This window comes from Vitis riparia, chromosome 4 (genome assembly GCF_004353265.1).
Source record: "Vitis riparia cultivar Riparia Gloire de Montpellier isolate 1030 chromosome 4, EGFV_Vit.rip_1.0, whole genome shotgun sequence".
NCBI lineage: Eukaryota > Viridiplantae > Streptophyta > Magnoliopsida > Vitales > Vitaceae > Vitis > Vitis riparia.
In genome coordinates, this window is record NC_048434.1 from 17,618,229 (window position 1) to 17,641,744 (window position 23,516).

A 23,516-nucleotide genomic window follows, 5' to 3' on the forward strand; every position below is an offset into this window, starting at 1 on the left:
ATTTTTTTTTTTTCATGTTTGATTTTACTAAGAAATCCTAAAAGAAAAAAATAAATATAATTAAAATTAATTAATATTTTAAATAATTTAAAATTATTTAATCTTTATATAAAAGAGTTCAAACAAATTAAATAAATATGAAATGAGATAGAAAAATAATTATTAAATTTATTTATTTTCATTCTCTTTTTCTATATTTTCTTTTTCTAATTTTTTTTCTCAAATTTCTTAAAAATCAAACTTGGTATAAAAATGTGTTTCACAATCATTTTTATAAATATTTATATTCTTTTTAATACTTAAAAGATAAATATTTTCAAATGTTTGAAAGATTAAAAACACTTCTTAAAATTATTATGGACTCTAAATATATTTTTAAAATTAAATTAAAAAAAATAGTAATGATAGAAATTTTATAATATCATTTATCATTTTTTTAAATTTAAAATTATTACAGTTTCTTGAGAATTTATAAATATCTTTAGTTTATAGAAAATATAAATGAGATGGTATTTAATTTACATTTTTTATTAAAAATTTGTTTCACATTTTTAATTATTCTAAAAAAATAAATTAATCTTAAAAAATATAAAAGAAAAAAATGGAAATCGGAAAAGTTCATCATCACACACCACAAACCAGGAAGAAGGGACAAGGACAGTGAACCCAAACAATCAAAGGTGTGGGAGTGGAAAACCCCCAAATTTTCCTACGCTTTCTCTCTCTAGAAATCTGTTTCCTGGAAAAAAAAATGGCTACGAAAGTCCCCATTGGTGCTGGGTTAAGCTTGGCTTCGCCGCCATGTGCTTCCAACGTCCGTTCACTTGTCCTCAAATCTGCCTTCTTTGGTCATGGTGGTACTGTTCTCTCTGATTCCCTTTCTGGGTGTTGCTCAAATTTTGTTTCTGCTGTTTAAATCCTTGATTTCCCTATGTTTTGTTGCTGAGAAAATTGAGGAAAAATCTAATGGAAACCAAGATTTTGAGTGTTTTGGCGTCGAAAAAGAAAGAAAGCTCTTTTAAATCTGTCAAGTTTGTGGGTGTAGGGAGCATTTTTGGTAGCGAGAAATTTATGATTCAAATTCAGGATTTATGCTTCTTTTCTTGCATTTTCTTAGTAACTAGATGAAATATACGAAGTGGAAATTAGTCATGTAGGATACAACATAAGATGAATTATCTGTACTTTCTATTGTGTTTGCTTGCAAATTTGGAGGATAATTGTGGAACAATATTTTAACTGTTATTCATAAGAATTAAGGACTTGGGTTTGTTGTAGCATTCGTATTCTGTAATCTCATTGAATTTTTATGCTGCTGGGTTGGGTTTCTTCTATTTGTGTTGTTTGTCTGTCTAGGAAGATTTTTGGTCAATTCATATTGATCTTTGTGCTCAAAGTAAAATTTAAGGTGTTAAGGGTTTTGTTAGTTTGTCTCGTGTTACTATTTTAGCTAAGTTTCTGTCCATAAATATCTTTTGGTCATGAGTGGGTGAATTGAGAGATGGGGACAGCTCCATTAGGGTTTCTCTGGATTTGTAGAGAGATGAGGAGGGGAAGATACTCAGGTGGGCAGGGATTAGTATCACTGTTCTGTAGCCGTTATGATGGATTGTTTCAGTCTCAATCATGGATGAAGGCAAAGCTTTGCTGAACCGCATTAGATAATTTTTTTTCACTTGTCTACATGTTTATATTATCTTTTTATTTGATGTGGATTTTGGCATTGGTTCACTTCTGCTAGCCCCCCATATGGTTTTCTTATGCATGTGTACTTCTGCTGGAATGTGAGGAGCTGCTTGCAACTAGCTACTATCAATGAATTTTGATTGAATCTCGGCACATATTTGTAATTTTGGAGCTTCTTCTGCTCAGAGAGGGAGTTGGTGGGTAAATTCTTTATTTATGACATGGCAGCATAAAGTAGCAGTTTTGTGAGCTAGAAATATCCACTTGCATTTGATGGAGCTGGTGGAGCACATCCTCATTAGACATTCTTTGTGATGGCCTTCTAGTTTGTGGGCATTGATTTTCTCCTTGTTCAGGATGTCCTGGGTTCTTTCATGGTCAAATCAGAGTGGTGTTGCTTTGTTCACGGAGTGGCTCCTCTATGGTAGCAATTCTAAGGCAGTTTGGAAGGATGACCCCCTCTCAGCCTCTCTGTGTTTTTTGTTTGATTCAGAAGAGCACAACAAAAGAATCTTTGAAGGAGTAAAGTGGATAGAGTTGGTTGTGGAAGGGCAATTCCTGAAGGATTTATTTTTATTATTTAAAAAAGGGGTGGTGGGCAGTGATGACCTTCCTTTTCTTGATTTGGTATATTGTGGCATGTGATTTAAAATAGGAGTGCACAGTGTTTCTTTTCTTTTCTTTGCACCTATTCTTGCCTTTTACACTTGAGATCATTAGATTTCTTATTTATTATCTCTTATTCAGGCACCAAAAAATGCCACTTGCATTTATAAGTTTCTGATTGGTCAGTTGCATGCGTTAGGCAAAGAGTGAAATCAAAGGAGATGTGATTAGCTCCTTTGTACAGTCTCACTAGGTCAGCATGTTTCCACTTTTTGTTTTCTGAGCATGAAGAAGTGAATTTGGAAGAGGTGTGAAGATATATATATATATATATATATATATATATATATATATATATATTATTTATGTCAGTACTGAATCTACTGATTTATAGCATCAGTCCATTCTACCAAGGGGCTTGACCAATAGATTCATAGTGAAATGGACCCAAACTCATGTCAACTTGGCGGAGGTTAGAGTGAACTTGCTTAAAACCAGAATAGTTAAGCATAATATTCTTCTTATTGAAGCATCTATTTAGCTAATCTGCATCTGAAAATGTGGTGGTTTAGACCCAGAACTAGGTTATACATGTATATCACTGTACTTTAAAATGGATCCCCTGTTTGGAATATGATTTTATGTAACTTGTGGTTGCTTATATCTGACATTGTACTGTTGAAAACCTCCATTCAATTGCACTTGAATTACCAAACTAATATGTACTTCCTAATAGGCCAACCAACTTAGATGGATAAGCATGAGAAAGAAGAAGCCATGATTGAAGTTTGAAATCTATTATATAGGATATCACATGCCTGTGGTTGGAAAACTGAGTGAAAGCAATCTAACAGTTATATGAATTATTTTTGGTCTTTCTTGACAAAGCTGACAACTTTGTGGAAGATACGTTTGTCCTTTTTTTTTTTTTAAGAGGAATAGACAGAATCAAAGCAATTTATGACATGTCACAAATGATCAAAATTTATCAAGATAAATTTGAATTTACTGCCTTTTAAACAAAATTTACTGAGATAAATTTATAAAGTTTCAAACAGGTGTGCTTAATAAAACTTATCTCATCCTAAATCCTAGTGCTTCATTCGACCGCCCAGAAGTTGCAGGAGAACAGAAAAAGGACTTGCAATCTTGCAACATCCATCCCAATTAAAGTTTTCTTCTCTTTTTCTCTGGCTCTAAAGTTTTCCTCCTTTGCTAATGCAGACTCATGTCTCTTCTCTTAGACTATATATCCATTTTTCTTGCAGTGGGAGCTCTAAAAGTTAGAGGAATACGAATAGCTCGTTCCAGTACATACAGATGTAATGGTCATGGAGGGGGTGCTCTTGGTACCCAGATGAACCTTTTCGATCGATTTGCTAGAGTTGTCAAGGTTATATTTGGGAATACATTTTTTTATAGGCATGTTTGGGAATTCATTAGTTTTATATTTTTTAGTATGATATTCGTGGCCTTTTTCCTTCTATCTTGCTGTGTTTTATGCTACTAAAGTGGGTTTTATCTTTCACAAGTGTAGTCATATGCAAATGCGATTTTAAGCTCCTTTGAAGACCCTGAGAAGATTCTAGAACAAACTGTGCTTGAAATGAATGATGACTTAACGAAGATGCGTCAAGCTACAGCACAAGTACATGTCTTTCTTATAGTCTTGGGTTATTTCTTTCTTGTTTCTTTTTTTCCTTTCTGGACTGGTGGATATTGGACTTTTTAGAAACTCTGCTACTTTACTGCATAAAGACATGGAGGAGAGAGGGAAGCATATCAAACACCATGGTGTACAAATGTTTTACATGTTTCCATTTTTCTGAAGGTTCTGGCATCTCAAAAGCAGTTGGAAAACAGATATAAAGCTGCACAACAGGCTTCTGAAGATTGGTATAATTTTCTTGGAAGCTTTATCTTTCTTGTTTAGATTTATCTTGATAGCTGTTGTCATTATGATTTATTGTGATGACAGGTACAAAAGGGCACAACTTGCTCTTGGAAAGGGAGATGAGGATCTTGCCCGTGAAGCTCTTAAGCGGCGTAAATCTTATGCTGTGAGTCACTGTTTTTTGATTGGATGACAAGGACTTTTTGTCAAGTTTATTTATTGAATTTGCCAAGAATCTTTGCTTAAAATTGTCAATACGTCTGATAAGTGCACATGAAACAGTATGTTATAGGTCTATCCTATATTCTTTGAACTTCTTCAGATGAATGAATAGGGTAAAACAGTAATTAGTTAGGAAAGCAGGGTTCTGATTTGACAATAGCCCACAATCAGCTCCCTATTAACTGAGTCTCTGAGTTTAGAAAGACTTTGGGGGGACATGGAAGCATCCAAAATCCAATTGCTCTGTCAAGACCATTAGCTAGAGTGGAGTTTTAGCCGTTAGTTTAATCTGAAGGCTTGTTTTACCTGTTTCCAGTTTCATGAAACTGTTTTTATGTTTCTCGTCTTTTTAAGTAATGTATCGACTTTTATGTAGTGTGGAGGCTCTATTTGTAATGTTTTAGGAATAATCAAGGGTTGAGATTATTTTCCATGTTATAGAACTATTAGCTACAGTGTCAAATTTTAATTAGGTTGATAAAATGAGGGCAAATTTTGTGACTTCAATTTTGACAGTTTGAAATCACTAATAAAAGTGTATTCAGTACTTTTCTTTTGATAAGTAACTATACTTGTATCTTATTAGAAAAGTGAGTAAACATACCTAAAGAAAGAAGGATGAGAAATCCTTCCAAAAGAAGTGTACACCAGTATAAAAGGGAAGAACAATGATAGTCCCTATAAATGCCTTTGGCTTCCATCGCCTAAACCCTACAAGCATGACAGCTCAAGGGGGCATGAAATCCTCAACAAAATCAACAAAAGATGAGGCTCCTTTCTGTGTGAAAATAAGAAATCTTCTTATTCACTCATTGAAAAATTAGTTCAAATATATATACGACTTTCAAACTTGTACAATAAATGGAAATTAAATAAGACAACTGACCTACTCCTAAAATTCTTCCTACAAATTTTCTAGATTACAATTTCCCTAATTTATGCAATCAACTAATTTAAATATGCACAAAATTAGGAATAAATCAAATAAACTCCATGAAATCAGGAACAATTGTTGGATTCCAACACTTTCCTTGAAGTTGGTTCTAAGATGTCTTTCATCCCCAGCTTGCCAATCATAGAGTTGAATTTCGGATCTAATTTGTGAAGACATCAGCTAGTTGTAGTTTGGATGCGGCAAACGGAGTGCAAATCAGCCCACTATCAATCTTTTCCTCAATAAAATGTCTATAAATCTCAACATGCTTAGTCTTATCATGTTGTACTGGGTTATGAGCAATGCTGATTGCAACCTTGTTGTCACAATATAGTCTCTTGGGATCCTCAAGATTCACTTGTAGTTCCCTTAATAGATCCTTTAGCCATATAGATTCACAAATGCCAAGGGCCATAGCTCGAAACTAAGCTTCAACACTAGATCGAGCAACTACTTGTTGCTTTTTGCTTTTAACTTTTTCACATAACTAAGTTTTCTCCTACAAAAATACAGCACCCTAAATTAGATCTCCTATTAGTAATAGAATTTCTCCAATCTACATCTATGTAAGCCTCAATTCTAAGATGATTGCTCCTTGAGAACAATAAGCCTTTTCCTAGAGTCACTTAGGTAACTCAAGATTCTCAAGAATGCATCCATATGACATGCTAAGGGGGAGTGCATAAATTGTTTTACCATGTTGACAACATATACTATATTCAGTCTCATGCGGGACAAATAAATTAATCTCCCAACGAGTATTTAATATTTCCTTTGTCAACCAGTATTCCTTAAGTAATGGCGCCTAATTAATAATTTTGATCAATAGATGTACTCACTAGTTTGTGTTCTAGCATCCCTATTTCAATCCTAGCATCCCGATTTCATTTAAAAATCGAGGATATATATCCTTTGTGTAACATAAATTCCTCTTTTTGATCTTGCCACCTCAATGCCAAGAAAATATCTTAGACTTACAAGATCTTTGATTTCGAATTCTTTTACCAAATTTCCCTTAAGATTCTACATCTCTTCTACATCATCTCCAGTGACAATTATGTCATCCATGTAAACAATAAGTGTAATAATCTTCTTTTATGTTGATTGTTTGATGAACATGGTATGATCTCCTTGGCTTTGGTGATAATCAAATTTGAGAAGAGACTTGGTAAATCTCTTAAACCATGCTTGATGAGGTTGCTTCAAACCAAACAATGATTTCTTCAATCTACAAACCTTTCCACTATTGCATTTTCGTTCAAAACTAGGAGGTAAATCCATAAATACTTCTACTTCCAAGTTCCCATGGAAAAATGCATTTTTTATATCAAATTGTTGTAAAGGCCAATCAAGTTTGCTGCTAAGGATGAAAGGACTCAAGGGAATTCATCTGTACCACTAGTGCAAAAGTTTCTTGGTAGTCAATTCCAAAGGTTTGTGTGTATCCCTTTGCTACTAACCGGACTTTGTACCTTTCAATCTAACCATCAACTTTGTATTTAATGATAAACACCCACTTGCATCAAACTGAAGTTTTTTTCTTTGGGAAAATCGACAATATCCCATGCTTCATTCTTATACAAGGCTTTCATCTTCTCATTTATAGCCTCCTTTTGCCTAGGATCACTTAGAGCCTCTTATACATTTTTAGGAATTAAAGGTGAGGACAAATGAGTGGTAAAGGCCTTATACTGGTGGTAAAGTTTGATAGGATTGAAAATTTGACAGCGGATGTTTAGTACAGCTTCTAAGGCCTTCTCAAATAGCTATAGGAATATCAAGATCAATGTCAAATCCATGATTAAGAAGAGAGGGATTAGAAGGATTGGATGTACCTAATCCTAGAGTTGATGATTGGTCGTATGCTAGAGAGATTGAGTCTTGTTCTTGCATTGGCAACCTTAGCCTCCTAGAGTAAACCATCAAAATTGTATCAACATTTTCTGTTGCTGCTGGTTGTATGATCTCAGTTTCTATTGTTGCTGCTGGTTGTATGATGTCAGCCTCCTCTACATCACCATGTTCAAGAGCATGACTCCAAATGGGTAAAGGAAGCATTCAAGACTAACCTTCCTACAATATTTTCTTCCCCTGAAGATCAGATTTCTGGAAATAAGGTTGGTGTAAAAAGAAAAACTAACATAAATGGAGACAAATTTCCTTTATGTAGGTGGATGATAGTACTTGTACCTTTTTGTATAGAAGAATAGCCTAAAAAAATACACTTAGTGGCTTTGGGATCAAGTTTGGATTGGTTTTTGTTTGGGATGTGGACAAATATAGTACAACCAAAGACTTTGGGTGAAGGGGAGCCAAGGCAATTTATGTGAGTTAGGTGTTGTTTTAGGGTGTCTATTAGAGCCTTGGAGTTTAGGCTTTTTGTGGGCATTTTATGGATAAGGTAGGCAATTGTAAGGACTACATCTCCCCAAAAGAACTTAGGAACAGTTCTAGCAAACATTAAGGCTCTAGCTACCTCCAACAAATGTTTATTCTTCCTTTCAACTACCTCATTTTGTTGAGGAGTACCTACACAAGAGGTTTAATGAAAAATCTCATTCTCTAAGAAATAATTTCCAAGGATTTGTTTTAAATACTCCCCTCCACTATCCAACCTCACATCTTGCAATTTTGCATTAAAGTGGGTTTGGATCATATGGTGGAATTGTTTAAGGGTGAGGATAGTGTTAAATTTTTCTTTTAGGAGATAGATCCATGTGGTTCAGATACAATTGTCAATAAAATTTTATAAACCATTTTGTTCCTAAAATACAAGGAACTTATGAAGGACTCTAAACATCAGTATGAATAAGAGAAAAAGGAATTTCACTTCTTTTACTGCTCAAAGGATGAGAAATATGGTGGCTTTTTAATAACTCATAGTCTTTGCATTGGGATTTTGAAAGATCTAAATTGACATGCAATTTAGGGTACAAGGCTCTCAAAGAGAAAAAAGTTGGATGCCCTAATCTTTTATGCATTAGCCAAAGTTCTCCTTTTTTTGTGTTCCTTTTTATTTTATGAGCTTTAATATTTCCTTCATCGTCAGTAACCAAGTAATAGAGACTCTCTCTTTCTAGCAATACCATTCATCTTCCTGTAGTTAGGTCCTAAAACACACAATCAGCAAGAAAGAAAGTTATAGAACAATTTTGAGATTTTGTTAATTTATTGATGGACAATAAGTTACAAGACATATTTAGGACATGCAAAACAGATGAAAGAGTGATATTATGAGTGACTAAAATATTGCCTTTACCACTAATGGGAGTCAAAGATCCATTAGCAATATGTACTTTTTGGTTACCCAAACATGGAATGTAGGATAGAAAAACATTAGGCTCTTTAATCACGTGATCAATTGCCCCTAAATCAATAACCTAAGGGTTAGAATAAAGAATATTTGAAGTACTAAGAATTGTTTTAAAAGCACCTAATTGTGAAAAAACACAAGAAGTGGAGGAAGAGGAAACCTTAGATTTTATCATAATCTTATACAAGAGATCCAGTTGTTTTTTTGTGAAAGGGAGACTATTTGAGGTTGATGTTGAACCCGATGTCTCAACTGATAGTGCACTCATTGCCTCACACTGAAATCTTTTGCTGTTTTTGAATTGCTTGTTACCATTGTGGCTGTCCTTGGCCCTTGATTATGTCTTTCCATGCAATTTCCAACAAGTCTCATTTTGTCCCCCTTTTTGAAGTCCACTGTATTGAGTGCTGAATTCTCTTGTGGAGCTTGTCCCATCATGACTGCCCTTCTAGACTCTTCACCATACACATAGGAATAAACTTCACATAAAGATAGAAGAAGATATTTTCCAAGTATTTGACCTCTTACCTAATACAATTGTGGATTTAATCCACTTGGAAAATCAAAGATTCAATCTCATTCAATTATTTCAACCAGCCTTGTTGCATCTGCTGCAGATTCCATTTCAATATGTTGATAAAGATCCAACTCTTGTGATACACACAAGGCAAGAAATTAACCAGAAAACGCAGAGAAAAAGTAGAGGAATAACTGGTATTTCTCTATTAATGTCTGAAATGAAATATCCAAGCTTTCGAGAGGCTTAGTTCTCTCCCAAATGGGCAAGCCCAATTCTATATCATTCTTTCCATCCCTCCCCACAAATCCCACCTCACCTTTTATTCCCTTCACCCCTCTGGTCCTAACAGAAAATCTCAACCAAATACCCAACACCTCCTTTCTAACAGAATTTGCAATCATTCCTTCCACGTCAGCTACTGCTTGCAATTCCAGAATTATTCTTACGCCTAGTGTAGGTGAAGTGCACAGGTGGCCTAACATTACCTCCCCCCAAACTTTCACCTTGTCCTCAAGGTGGAAAGCAGGAAATTGTTGGTGAATCAAATGAAAATCTTCCCAAGTGCCTTCATATTCTGGCAAAGACTTCCATTTCAACAGCACTTCAACTTCACCCGGCTGGCCTTGAGCTTTCGGACGAACATCTTGCAATAATTCCGGCTCCACAACAAGTTCAAGTTCAGGAGTTAATTGTGGAGGTAAAACTGGTGAAGAAGAGGAGACTCCATGTGCAGGTCGCAACTGAGAGACATGGAAAACAGGATGGATTGCTGCTGTTGGGGGAAGCTCCAGCTTATAAGCCACCTTGCCAATACGCTGCAGAACCTTGAAAGGACCATAATATCGAGCAGCTAATTTTTCGAACTTTCGCTGTGCAAGAGAACGCTGCCGATATGGTTTCAGCTTCAAAAAAACTAAGTCACCATCTTGAAATTCTGCATGATGACGCTTGGTATCAGCTTGCAGCTTCATCCGCTGTTGCGCCCGTAACAAATGCATGCGCAAATCATCCAAGACAGCATCTCGATCATCCAAAAGCTGATCTACAGTAGACACCAACGCAGTGCCTCGTTCATAACGGATGAGAGGGGGTGGATCGCGACCATACAAAGCACGAAAAGGGGTACAACAAGTGGAGGAGTGAAATGAAGTATTGTACCAATATTCAGCCCAAGCCAACCATCGAGCCCAACTACGCGGCTTATCAGAAGCAAAACAGCGCAAATAAGTTTCTAGACATCGATTAACAACCTCTGTTTGACCATCAGTTTGTGGATGATAGGCAGTGCTACGCTTAAGAGAAGTCCCTTGCAACTTAAACAACTCATTCCAGAAATTGCTTAAGAATACTCTATCCCGATCAGAAATAATGGATTGAGGAATGCCATGAAGCCTCACAATTTCACGAGTGAAAATGGTAGCGACCGAGACGGCTGTAAATGGGTGTCTTAAGCCGATAAAATGAGCATATTTACTAAGTCGATCCACCACTACCAAGATTGCATCCAAACCTTCCGAACGAGGTAGCCCTTCAATGAAATCAAGTGTGATCTCATCCCAAACCTGCGCCGGAAGAGGAATGGGCTGCAGGAACCCAACAGGTGTGGTGGCCAGATACTTGTGCTGCTGACAAACCAAGCATTCCCGAACAAACTTGGCTATGTCCTTACGCATACCAACCCAATATAACTCAGCTGCAAGGCGGTGATAAGTTTTTGTTTCCCCTGAATGGCCCCCAACTGGAGTGGTATGAAACTCTCCAATTAGAGTAGAAATGAGCTTAGATGTCCGTGGAATAACGAGACGATTCTTGTAAAACAATACCCCTTGTTCCACAGTAAACCCAACATGAGACTGAGTGCCCGAAGTGATGTTGTCCTTTAATTTCTTCAGAAAATCATCCTCTGCCAATTCTGTCCGTAAAGTGTCCCAATGCTGCCACTGAGGTACTACTAAGGTAGTACACTCTACTTGATCAGATACACGGGAGAGAGCATCTGCTACTCGATTGCTTGCCCCACTACGGTATTGTATATCGAAGTCATACCCCATGAGTTTAGTAACCCACTTTTGGTATTCTTCCCCAACTATTCGCTGCTCCAAAAGGTACTTCAAACTCAGCTGATCTGTCCTCACAATGAACCGTCTTCCACGTAGATATGGCCGCCACCTCAAAACAGCAAATACAATGGCCATCAATTCCTTCTCATATATAGACTTAAGGCGAGCTCGAGAACCAAGAACTTGGCTATAATAAGCCACTGGCTGCTGGTCCTGGAGAAGAACAACACCCAAACCAAATCCAGAGGCATCTGTCTCTATGATAAAGGGTTTGGTGAAATCGGGCAACGCTAAAACAGGGGCTGAGGTCATGGCTTGCTTAAGTGTTTCAAAGGCTGCAGCGGCTTCCGAATTCCACCCAAATTTATCCTTCTTTAATTGATCAGTCAATGGCAAAGCAATGCGGGCATACCCAGCCACAAACTTCCGATAATACCCTGTCAATCCCAAAAATCCCCTTAGAGCTTTCAAAGTGGTGGGGGTGGCCAAGAGAGCATGGCCTGAATCTTGCTAGGATCTGCTGCTACCCCCTGTCCAGAAATGATATGGCCCAAGTAAGCCACCTCAGTTTTCCCGAATTCACACTTTTTTGGTTGACGAAGAGGCGGTTAGCTTGCAGAATCTCTAGAGCTTGTTTTAGGTGCTGCTGGTGGGACTCTTCAGAAGGACTATAAATCAGGATGTCGTCGAAAAATACCAAGACAAACTTCCTAAGGTAGGGCCGGAAGACATCATTCATCAAGGATTGGAAAGTAGCAGGGGCATTCATGAGCCCAAAGGGCATGACGAGGAATTCGTAATGCCCATCGTGGGTCCGAAAAGCTGTTTTGTGAACATCTTGGCTACTAACTCTGATTTGATGATAACCCGACTTCAAGTCTAACTTAGAGAAAATTTTTGCACCGTGTAACTCATCTAGTAACTCATCTATTACTGGAATTGGATACTTATCTGGTACTGTTACCTTATTCAATGCCCTATAATCCACACAAAATCGCCAAGACCCATCCTTCTTCTTAACAAGCAGAACTGGACTTGAAAAGGGACTGTTACTGACTTGGATTATTCCAGCTGCAAGCATTTCCTTGATTAATCTTTCAATTTCGTCTTTTTGGGCATGAGGATAGCGATACGGACGAACACTAATCGGTTGGCTGTCGTCTTTGAGTACAATGGAATGTTCATGTCCTCTAATAGGGGGTAGTCCCATGGGCATGTCAAAAACTTCCGCATAATCTGCCAAAATCTGATGTAGAAATGGTGGCACATCGGACTTTTCTTCACCCAAGCCTTCTAACTGATTCAACTCCACTAAAATTCCAGTGCCCTCATGCTTGATGGTTCGCATCATAGCCTTTAGAGACACTAGTGTCTTCCCCAGTGAAGGATCCCCACGTAGAGTAACCGATTCATTACCCAGCCTAAACTTCATTACTTGAGTTTTCCAGTTGGTATGTGTCATACCCAAGGTCTCAAGCCATTTGATTCCCAAAATCACATCAGCACTTCCCAACCCTAGTGGTAAAAATTCTTCTACAACATCAATCCCCTGTAGATGAAGAGCTACCCCTCTGCATAATCCTCTCCCACGGACAGCAGTTCCGGTCCCCATAGTAACCCCATATTCCTCACTGTCATCAATAGGCAACTGTATTCTTTTAACCAAATCTAAAGATATAAAATTATGGGTTGCACCTGGATCAATCAAGACCACCACCTCCTGCTCACCCACCATTCCCTTTAATTTCATAGTTTTTGGGGTAGTTAATCCCACAACAGAGCTGAGCGAAACTTCCGCCACTTGATTAAGTTCAACCGCCTCCAAATCAGCCACTGCCTCTTCCGTAACGTCAATCTGACTCGATTCTTCTTCATCGGCGTCATGTATGAGAAGAACACTTAGTTCTTTCTTCTTGCAGCGATGCCCGGGTCCCCATTTTTCATCACACCGAAAGCACAATCCCTTCTCTCGTTTCTTTTGTAGCTCCGAATTAGAAAGTCTCCTCACTTCCCCGGCAATCTTGGCTTCCGAATGATTTGCCCTAAAAATTGATCGGGAGGCTTCAGAGGGCACAATACTGCCCCGTGAAGTCCCTGTTCCTGCTCTTGTAACCCCACTAAAGGGTTTATGGGCTTTAGTGATCCACAATTTTTCCTCAATCCTTTGGGCCAAGTCCATGGCCCGGCCCAAATTGCTGGGCTCCAGAATCCTAACCTCCACTCTGATTTCTGGCTTCAGCCCGTTAATGAAATTACCCAGAGCTACTTCATCAGAAATGTTCTCTAATGGCGCCGACAACTCGATGAATCTCCGGCGATAATCCTGTACACTTCCGTCTTGAACCAGGGCTAACCATTGCTCGTGAAGAGTGCCGGCCTGGGTTGTTCGAAACTGCTTCAAGAGAAGCATCTTCATCTCTTCCCAAAGAACGATGGATCTTTTCCTGTTTTCCCACTGATACCAAAGCAGTGCATCACCTTCAAAAGCCATAATTGCAGCCTCAAGTTTCTCTTCATTTGTTAGTCGATTAAATGCAAAATATCGCTCCGCCTTGAGAATCCATCCATCCGGATTCGTTCCGACAAACGGAGGCATTTCGAGCTTCCGAAATCGGGATTCATGGCGAAATCCGGCGGAACTAGAGCTGCCATCTGACCCATGAACCTCCCCCATAAAAGGTCTGTCTGCCCTATTTCCCCCAGAAGAAGTTCCTCCACCCCATACAGCGTCTTCTTGCAATTTGATGAATTGCTCGAATCTGTGATTCAGATTCTGCATCTCCTCCTTTAGCGTACCCACTTCATGCCGAAATTCTTCCTGCACTGCTGCAATTACCTCCTCCATAGAATCCATACGCTGAGCCATGTTTTTACTAGCCATTTTCTCAAGTTCGTTACCGCTCTGATACCAATTTGATACACACAAGGCAAGAAATTAACCAGAAAACGCAAAGAAAAAGTAGAGGAATAACTGGTATTTCTCTATTAATGTCTGAAATGAAATATCCAAGCTTTTGAGAGGCTTAGTTCTCTCCCAAATGGGCAAGCCCAATTCTATATCATTCTTTCCATCCCTCCCCACAAATCCCACCTCACCTTTTATTCCCTTCACCCCTCTAGTCCTAACAGAAAATCTCAACCAAATACCCAACACCTCCTTTCTAATAGAATTTGCAATCATTCCTTCCACGTCAGCTACTGCTTGTAATTCCAGAATTATTCTTACGCCTAGTGTAGGTGAAGTGCACAGGTGGCCTAACATCTTGCCACAAGACCTTTAATCTGTTGTAGTAAGCTATCACTGAGAGATCTTTCTGCTTGGTAGTGTGGATAATTGTCTTCAGTTCATAGATCTGAGCAACATCTCCTTTCTTCGAGTATGTTTGTAACACAACATCCCAAACCTTCTTAGTCGAAGACATAAACAAAAATGTTTGCCAATTTCTAATTGCATTGAATTCAGCAGCCATGACATTATCATGGAATTTTCAGCATCCCATGATTCAAAATAAGAATCAGATTGTTTTGGCTCCTCAATGGTTCCACATGAAAATCCCATCTTCCCTCTACTTTTAAGGAAAATTTTTGCCGATTGAAACTGCTCAAGATAGTTATGCCCATTAAGCTTCTCGGTTGTAGTCTGAAGTGAGGGATTATCAAAATGGGTCGTTGTCTTGGGTTGGTTCAACAAGATTCTATCAGAAGTTTCTTCCTCCATTGGTAGAAGAAAACAAAGGAAGAAGTAAGGGATAAACAAAGGGTTGATGGCAATAGAAAGTTGCAAATATGATAGACAAGGCTTGGCAATGAAGGCCAAAAAGAAGAAAAAACTACCAGGACTTGTTTTTCAGCTTTGATAACATGTTGGAAAATAAAAAATCTTCTTACTCATTCACTAAAAAATTAGTACAAATATATATACAACTTTCAAACTTGTATAATAAATGGAAACTAAATAAGACAACTGACCTACTCCTAAAATTCTTCCTGCATGTCCTCTAGATTACAACCTCCCTAATTTACATAGTCAACTAATTTAAAAATGCACAAAATCAGGAATGAATTAAATAAACTCCATGAAATTAGGAACTATTGTTGGATTCCAACACTTTCTTCAGCAATAGGTTAGCAGACTCCAGCTTAATTTTTCAGTGCAAACGGAAATTTTAGTGATTATTTTAACATGTTGCTGGATGCACTTACATATGGAAGATTTTTTAGTGTTTAACATTGAATCTTTTCATAAAAAAATATTCTAAGAGTAACTCATCAGCAATCATAAAATCATGTAGGATTTTGCCCTTGAGGCTTCGCTCAAGTGGTGAAAGGATGGGGAAGGTTTGTGGGAGGTTCCAGGTTTAAGTCCCATTGAGGACAAAAATTCACCTATAAAAGAATAATAATAAAATCATGTAGGATTTCCTTTTGATTCAACATTGATGTGACTGTTAAAGGTAAGGAATTTTAGGTCCTGTTTGGAAACTATTTTCAAAAACAATTTTCAGTTTTCTAAAACAAAAAAACAAGAAAACACATTAGACAACCAAAAAACAGAAAACAATTTTCTATTTTTAAAAAGAGAAAACAGGGTGTTTTCAAAAAACATCTTTTCGTGTTTGAATTTTTTTCACTTGTTTTCTAAGAGTTGTTTTAAAAATTAATTATACAAATATGGAAAATTATTAAAAGTTATTTTCAAACATTTAAAAACATAGAAAACAGGTTAAAAACATTTCAGATTCCTAAACAAGCTTTTATTCTATAAATTATCATAAAACAGTTTTCAAAAACTATTTCCAAAAAACTGTTTTTTAGAACTTTTTTCGAAAACACTTCCCAAAAACAGAGCGTTAGTCTATTTACTGTTCCAGCATGTTAATATTAAATCTCACCTTTGAAGAAGTTCATAATGAAGGCCATGATGGAGGCATGGATATGGAGCTTGATGAGAATGATAAAATATTTTCCGCAAGTTCTCGATGCAAGAGGATCTGTTAAGTAAATCAGTGCAAATTTCATTTTTGTACCTGCCCTACAAATTTCATCACATGGATGGAAAAATCTTGACGACAGACGTAGGAGAGAAAAGTAGGAGGAACTGTCATATATGAAGGCCACCATGTTTAAGGGAAAGCTTTCATCAATATTAGATCCTTCTGAAAGTCATGGGGTTGTGAGGTCCTGTAACTTACACATTTATGTTAGAATTTGGGAAATCATTTGCACCATCAATGATGTTTAAGAACTTTTAAGTAGTGCATTTTGCTCCATTGTCATTAGAAGATCTCTTGGATGATATGGAAGAAGCAATAATGCATAATTTCTTCAGTCCCTCTGTCTCTTTTGGCCTTTGGTGCCTAGTATGCACCATGTGTATACACCATGTGTATACACCATGTGCACCCTTTTGAAGGCAATTTTAATACAATTCTTCTTTACCTATAAAAAAAATGCATAATTTCTTTAGACTCCACCAAAAGTCAACAAGGTGATTGAGACAGTTAAAAAGTGTGAGAGATTAATAATTATTTGAAGTATTGGCAGGAAATGCTAGGATACAACAAAAATCCCACATCTAGAACAGATGAATTCATATTTGGATGAGGGGATAAAGTTCATGCATGCTTAATCGAGTAGGGAAAATGGTGAAGGGCAATATTGGTGTTTCAATTCCTAGTACATGTGAAGGGCAAGGAGTATCTGTAGGGAAATTGGATGCATAGAAAGGGAAAATTGTTTATCTGTGATAGAGGATATGAAAAGCAAGTGAAATAGTTGGATAAGGACAAAGGGGTACTTGATAGAGGTATCACTGAGGTAATTGTTTACTAACCTCTGAAAGGAATTGCTTGAGGGGAAAGTTCATCTGCAACAACATAATATCTAATTTCCTCAAGAGTCCTAGTGCTGAGAGCAAGATTCAGCAAAGCCTATTGGCTGTTTGGGTGCTAGTGAATCACTTCAGTTACCGCTTTTCTTCCAAATATTATAATTTCTTATTATAAGTACTCAACTCTCCCACAAGTGCTTCATTCTCCAGAATATGATTTCACTAATTATTTTGTTTACTGTCTCTCTTTTTTTTTTTTGCATGGGATGAAGATAATGTGAGATTTTCCAATTCAAAACACCTGTTTGGTAAATTGCATCAAACTTGGCTCTGCTAGTTACATGCATTATTTAATTGCCAGTTCTTCAGTGTTTCATTTGTTTTATTTTGTTTGGTTAAATTAACAACTCCACCTAGGCCAAGCAATCCCAATCATATCTTCAAACATAATCCTAAGAAAATCCATTGGGTAATTACTAGGCTAGATCTTCCTCTCTTTTTATGGCATACATAATTTTAGTTAAATAATCTGCTGTCCTATTTCCATCTCAAAATGTAAGATTAAATTTAGCTCCCATGTTGGACTGTGTAATAAAATTCCAGTTGTCTAATACCAAGCTCCATATCATCCAAGGAGCCATAGATTTTCTATTCATACAATTACTAATCACCTTCGAGTCCCCTTCAACTACCAGTTTATTAATTCTTTGATTTTTGGCCAGAATAGTACCATCTCTCAGACCAAGCACTTCTAGTAATAGAACTGTAATCTTATTCTTCATCCATTCAGTTTGGGTTCATTAGGTTAACCTATGGTACCCCTAATACTTCCAGGTCATAGTTTTCATAAATTATCGTGCACCATATCGTTTGGTCCTCAAAGAAGGTCATGCCTTTGGATCTTGTGTTCTTATTCTGCATTAATCTTGGGGCATGTGACACTATTCCATTTTCTTGTTTGTTTTTGGCTTAGAACTTATTTGCACATTCCAGTTTCCACCTTTTTCCTTAATACATGCCTATACTCAAAATAGATTTGCATAATACAGCTTAAATATTGTGTCAAGCTGTGCTTTTCTCTCAACTTTGCTATTCCACTTAATCTGTATTGTACTACAGGATAATGCAAATGCTTTGAAGGCTCAGCTTGATCAGCAGAAGACTGTCGTTGAAAATCTTGTCTCTAATACACGGGTAGGATGCTATATTTATATGACTCATAATAGAACTCTGTACTGAATTTTCCATTTCTTTTCCAGTATGATTTATATTTTTGAAATCAATCTCCATTTTGAGTCTCCTTTAATTGTTAAACAGTATTTATGTTTCTTTGGTTAACTAAATTCCTTGTCAGTGTAACCAACTTTAGATTGCACTTCTTGAAACATCAGCATGAAGTGACCTTGAGAACATCTTTGTCTGTCTGTTTCATGCATATTTAGCTGAATAATTTTCCATTATTATCAAAACCAATGAAGGGGCATTGAGTGGTCTTGTTTTTAGCCAAAAAAATCTATAAACAGCAATTGAATGGGAAAATAAATGTAGCGTTAGAAAAGTAGATACATCATTCAAAGCAGTAATGTTAGGTTGCAACTTCTTTACCCATGTTGATACCCATATGAATATATGTGTTGAATTGAACACAGTACACACACATCATTAGAAGCAGCTATATTAGTTTGTGATATCTACTTTTGTGGCTTGTATATCCATGGAATGGCATGGGTATTTACTTTATTTTAAAAGTGCAGAAAATGAAAGAGGAGTGATAAATTTTGCTTATTCAAAGTATGTTAAATAGAAGGAAGTGCATATAACAGTATTCTTAAGTTTTTTTCATCACTCGTTGAAAGGAAAAAAGAAAAGGAATAAACTGGTGTTTTAGGAATTAAGACCAATAAACCACACAAATTCAAACAACTCCTTTAAATTGAGCAGAAATAAGGAAAATAATTTCAGGTAGCTGCTATAACTTGTGTTAAGGTTATAGAAGGAAGAGGGTGAGTACCCATATTCTGAGAACTCTGTTCGGTTGTTTGCTATTCCATTTCACTGGTACACTTGGACCTTTTGTTTGCAAGTGCTATTTATCATAACGAACATGATATGTTTACTGATCTTGTTTGCGATGCTATTTTATCAATTGCTGACACAGCATTTTGAGTAAGCATGTTGAGATAAATGAACTGGAATACTTGGGTCGATTGAGTCTGTTTCCTATTTGGCAGCTTTTGGAAAGCAAGATACAGGAGGCAAAATCAAAGAAAGACACTCTCAAAGCACGTGCTCAGTCTGCAAAGTTTGTACTTCATCTCCATTTCCCTCAATTATTTTTAATTTTCCCACTTGCCCCATGGTTTAGCTCTCATAATTAATGTTAAATGACTGCTTCTGATCTACCTACAGGACTGCAAGCAAAGTGAGTGAGATGCTGGGGAATGTAAATACAAGCAGTGCTCTTTCAGCTTTTGAAAAGATGGAGGAAAAAGGTTCTGATTGTCATTTTTTTTTTTTTCTTTCAGATAAATGTCTTATTTCTTATTGCATGAGTGCATCGAGCTATTTGTGGAAGATTTTTTTAATTAGTCTTGTAAGTACAATATGTTGCCATTCTACTATAACTCTACAAGGTTCCTTTAAGGCTCTCTACCCCATGTCTAGACATTTCTATTGATGAGAATCATGAGATACCCTTGTTCCTTTTACAGAAAGCCATGAATTATTCCCACAGATTTTATAGTTTATTAACTTCCTTTCCGATCAGTATGCAAAACCATAGATAAGATTCCACCATGACTGGCAGGAAACTAAAAAAGCTATTACCAGCTTGCTTGTTCCATAATATAAGGAAAAAAAATGCTCATCTTGAAAAATTAAAAATTAAAAAAGATACATTTAGAAAGTCCTCTGAGGTTGAGCAGTAATTCAATGTAAGACTTTTCCTCTCCTCCCAAATATTCTGTGGTCTACAGCAGGGTCCACTCTATGCTCAGTGATACCAAATATATGATACTACCTCTACATTGTTGGCTATGAAGTCTCGAGCTCAGTCTCTAAATGTTTTATTTCTTTACTTTACAGTGTTAGCCATGGAGTCTCAAGCTGAGGCACTCAATCAGTTATCCACTGATGATCTTGAAGGAAAGGTAACTGTTCTTAATTTTCTTTTATGGTTCACTACCTGCCTCTTCATGTTCTAGTCCTTTTTTTTTAGCATATGCTACTTTGAAATATGTATATTTGATTGATTGAAAAGAGAAAGAAATGATTTGCATATAGATATTCAGTTGGAACCGGGAAGTTGTTCTTAATGTTTTCCTACACGAGAGGAAATTCATCCACTACAGCCTTTTCTACCCGAGACCAAATACATTGCTCTTGCTTCAACACAGTCATAATTGCAATAGGTCAACCATATTTCATATACTAACACGTCTCTGTGTGTGTGATATGACATCTGTTCTATACCCAGTACCAATAAATCTAGGTTTCGATGCCTGAAACTGAGAGGCCTTTATTGAAGAAAATTTTCTCAAGTAATAGTGCACTACATTTGAATGATCCTTACAATCCAAACTCTTCCTTTCTTTCACAGTTTGCATTGCTGGAGAGTTCTTCAGTTGATGATGATCTTGCAAGCTTGAAGAAGGAACTATCTGGGAGCTCAAAGGTATTGTCACACCCATTTATGTTTAGCTGGAGCTGTAGTACACTGTTCATCTTGATATAGATAAGAATGGCTTGTTCTTCTTGTTTTGCTGTATAGTCTCGTCTGTTGGAGCTCCTTTTGGTTACTCCTTTTTCTATGGCAACCATAATTTTGTAGTAGATTTGGTTCCATCTCAATGCGAACACTTTCTTTTATTCATTTTCCTGATGCTCTATTTGATTGCGAAGAAAAAGGAAAAAGGGAGCACTAGCAACCTAAGAATTTAGTTGGAATTGGGCTGGTGACCAAGAGATCATTTGCTGTCCATGGTGAATGCTTCCAAACCATAGCCAGCACATATCAATTATCATATCAGTTTTCTTTTGTGTCAAACAGAAAGGAGAGCTGCCACCTGGGAGAACCGCGGTTGCCTCAAACACAGCATTCCCTTTCCGAGACTCTGAGATTGAAAAGGAGCTGAATGAACTGAGGAGAAAAGCAAGTGAGTTCTAGAACCCATGTTCACAACCCAAAGATCCACTCTCTACTCCAAGAAAGTTGTATTTCTTTCACCAGAAAATTCTGCAAGTACTTTACATAGCCATTAACAGTGTACATTTACCAGTATCTCCTGAACAATGTGAGGTAATCTTCAGCATTTTATTGTTGTACATGATCCCCTTACAGACTTTCTTTTACTATGGATGATTTCTTTCATAATTCTATATCATCTAATTCCATATTTAAGTTTTTGGTATTTCATGTCATTTAATTGTGTGCATTCCAATTTATCATGATCCCATAATTGGTAGTTTAACATGGTATTAGAGCTTTGGTTAACCAGAGGTATCGAATTCGAGTCTCTCCTACTACTCATACAGTTTGAATAGTCTAAGAATGCCAATGGATATTATCAGATGGATTAAACCCAAATTTGATCATAGGGATGAAATAACTTTCAATTTGTAAATCTAACCCTTCATCTATTTTTAACTTTTTTTTTTTATTAAAAATACTTAAAACTTTCTTCTTGTAAAAATAACCTTTCTTTTGGAAATCTATTAGTAAAGTTATGTTTGGTTCCTGAAAAATCTAAGGCGAAATGCAAAAGAAAGGATATACAAAGGAAAAGTAAAAGAAAAGAAAAAGTTAAGAAAAATAAAAAATAAATTAAAAGTCAATAAATTATTTTTATTTATTATTTTAAATTTATTTTATTTATTTTAATTTATCGATATAAAAATTAAATAATTTAAACATACATAAAATTTTAATTATAATTTATTTTCTTTTTATATATTTCATAGGAAAATCAAACATAAAAAAATTTTTTTTTTTTTTTTTTTTTCCTTGAAACCAAACACAACCTAAATAATTGAAATATTGAAGTACATTTATGTGAAAATTTTGGTTAGTTGGCCTTGACCTTAATTCGAGTTTCTCTAATTCTGTATTGATTTCGTGTCATATTTTGGTGTCTCTCGTCAAAAATTGTTGACCCTCCACGTGGCACAAGCTAAATAGTCCCACCAAATCTAACACCCCTTCTAAAACCCCCAAAAGCTCTGCACTCGCACTCTACAGTGGCTCACAGAGAGAGTCCCCCCCAAAACAATGGCGTCGATTCCACTGCTCCGCCTCTCCCTTCACCGGCAGACACCGCTAAAACCCCTCCATCAACCCTACTCCGCCACCCCCTTCACAGTCCAGTTACCCAACTTCCCTCACCCACTCAAACCGACGCTCCAGATCTCCCCACGCCCACTCCGCCCCCGATCTCGCCCCTCCATTACCATGTCCTACAGCGCCGTCCCTGCCACCGAGCGCCTGATCTCTGCCGCGGCCTACTGCCTCCCATTCTTCAACGGCCTCCAGTACGGCAGATTCCTCCTGATGCAATACCCAGCTCTAGGGCTGGTCCTGGAGCCCATCCTCCCTATCCTCTCCCTCTACAGATCCATCCCATACGCCTCCTTCGTGGCCTTCTTCGCCCTCTACTTGGGCGTCGTCCGAAACCCTAGCTTCAGCCGGTTCGTGCGGTTCAATTCGATGCAGGCGGTGGTGCTGGATGTGCTGCTGGTGGTGCCGCTGCTGGTGAACCGGATCTTCAATCCGGGAAGGGCCGGGGTGGGGTTCCGACTGATGGTGATGGGTCACAATGCGATTTTTCTGTTCGTGGTGGCTTGCTTTCTGTACAGCCTCGGGTTTTGTATTCTGGGAAGGACGCCATACTTGCCCTTTGTTGCAGATGCAGCTGGGAGGCAGCTCTGAGGTTGGGTTGTACACCAATGTACAAGTTGTTCCAGCGCGGGGTACAAGTGGGTAATTTGTGGGAAAAGGAATTGAGTAGCTGCAAAAGTATACAATTCTATTCAACTCAATTGACACATGATGGGCTTGGTGTTGTTAATTTGGTTGTTTTGATTCGTTGTCTTTTATATATATATTTAAAAACAATATCAATCTAGATTTGTTTTCAAAATATTCAATAGTCCTTCGTACATGCCACACGCATAGGTTTTTTGTGTTTTGAAGAGTAACCAAAGGCTCTCGTTTATTTTAAGTATTTACGTATGTTTTAATCTATGAAAAAATTAAAGGTATTTATTAAAATTGGATTTTCAATAATTCTTTTAATCAAATAATCTTTATGATTTTAGCTTTAAAATTAAAATCACAATCACCTATAATTGTGATTGATTAAAAATTAAAGCAATTAAAAGATTAGTTTAATAAATATATTGAAAACTAATTTAGATGTGATTTTTTTTAATTAAAAAAAGTATTTTTTCAATTAAA

At 37.0% G+C, this 23,516-nt stretch overlaps 2 protein-coding genes across 2 annotated transcripts; both read left to right on the forward strand.

Moving 5' to 3' along the window:
- The first annotated feature begins 631 nt into the window (after positions 1-631).
- LOC117912841 (membrane-associated protein VIPP1, chloroplastic) lies at positions 632-21,464 on the forward strand. The gene is made up of 11 exons (XM_034827586.1): positions 632-857; positions 3,561-3,685; positions 3,830-3,940; positions 4,124-4,188; positions 4,271-4,352; positions 18,185-18,259; positions 19,297-19,367; positions 19,475-19,557; positions 20,150-20,214; positions 20,664-20,738; positions 21,114-21,464. The coding sequence occupies exons 1-11, from the start codon at positions 752-754 to the stop codon at positions 21,228-21,230; spliced, it is 975 nt and encodes a 324-aa protein (XP_034683477.1). The 5' UTR covers positions 632-751; the 3' UTR covers positions 21,231-21,464.
- Positions 21,465-22,277: 813 nt separating this feature from the next.
- LOC117912171 (protein TIC 20-II, chloroplastic) lies at positions 22,278-23,199 on the forward strand. The gene has a single exon (XM_034826664.1). The coding sequence runs from the start codon at positions 22,332-22,334 to the stop codon at positions 22,986-22,988; it is 657 nt and encodes a 218-aa protein (XP_034682555.1). The 5' UTR covers positions 22,278-22,331; the 3' UTR covers positions 22,989-23,199.
- The last annotated feature ends 317 nt before the right edge of the window (positions 23,200-23,516 follow it).

Bases quoted from the DNA above. Each gene is read 5' to 3' on its own strand.
- LOC117912841 (XM_034827586.1), top strand. From the start codon at position 752: ATGGCTACGAAAGTCCCCATTGGTGCTGGGTTAAGCTTGGCTTCGCCG. The intron at 18,260-19,296 runs GTAGGATGCTAT...CCTATTTGGCAG, and splicing joins ATCTTGTCTCTAATACACGG to CTTTTGGAAAGCAAGATACA. The intron at 19,558-20,149 runs GTTCTGATTGTC...TTTACTTTACAG, and splicing joins TGAAAAGATGGAGGAAAAAG to TGTTAGCCATGGAGTCTCAA.
- LOC117912171 (XM_034826664.1), top strand. From the start codon at position 22,332: ATGGCGTCGATTCCACTGCTCCGCCTCTCCCTTCACCGGCAGACACCG.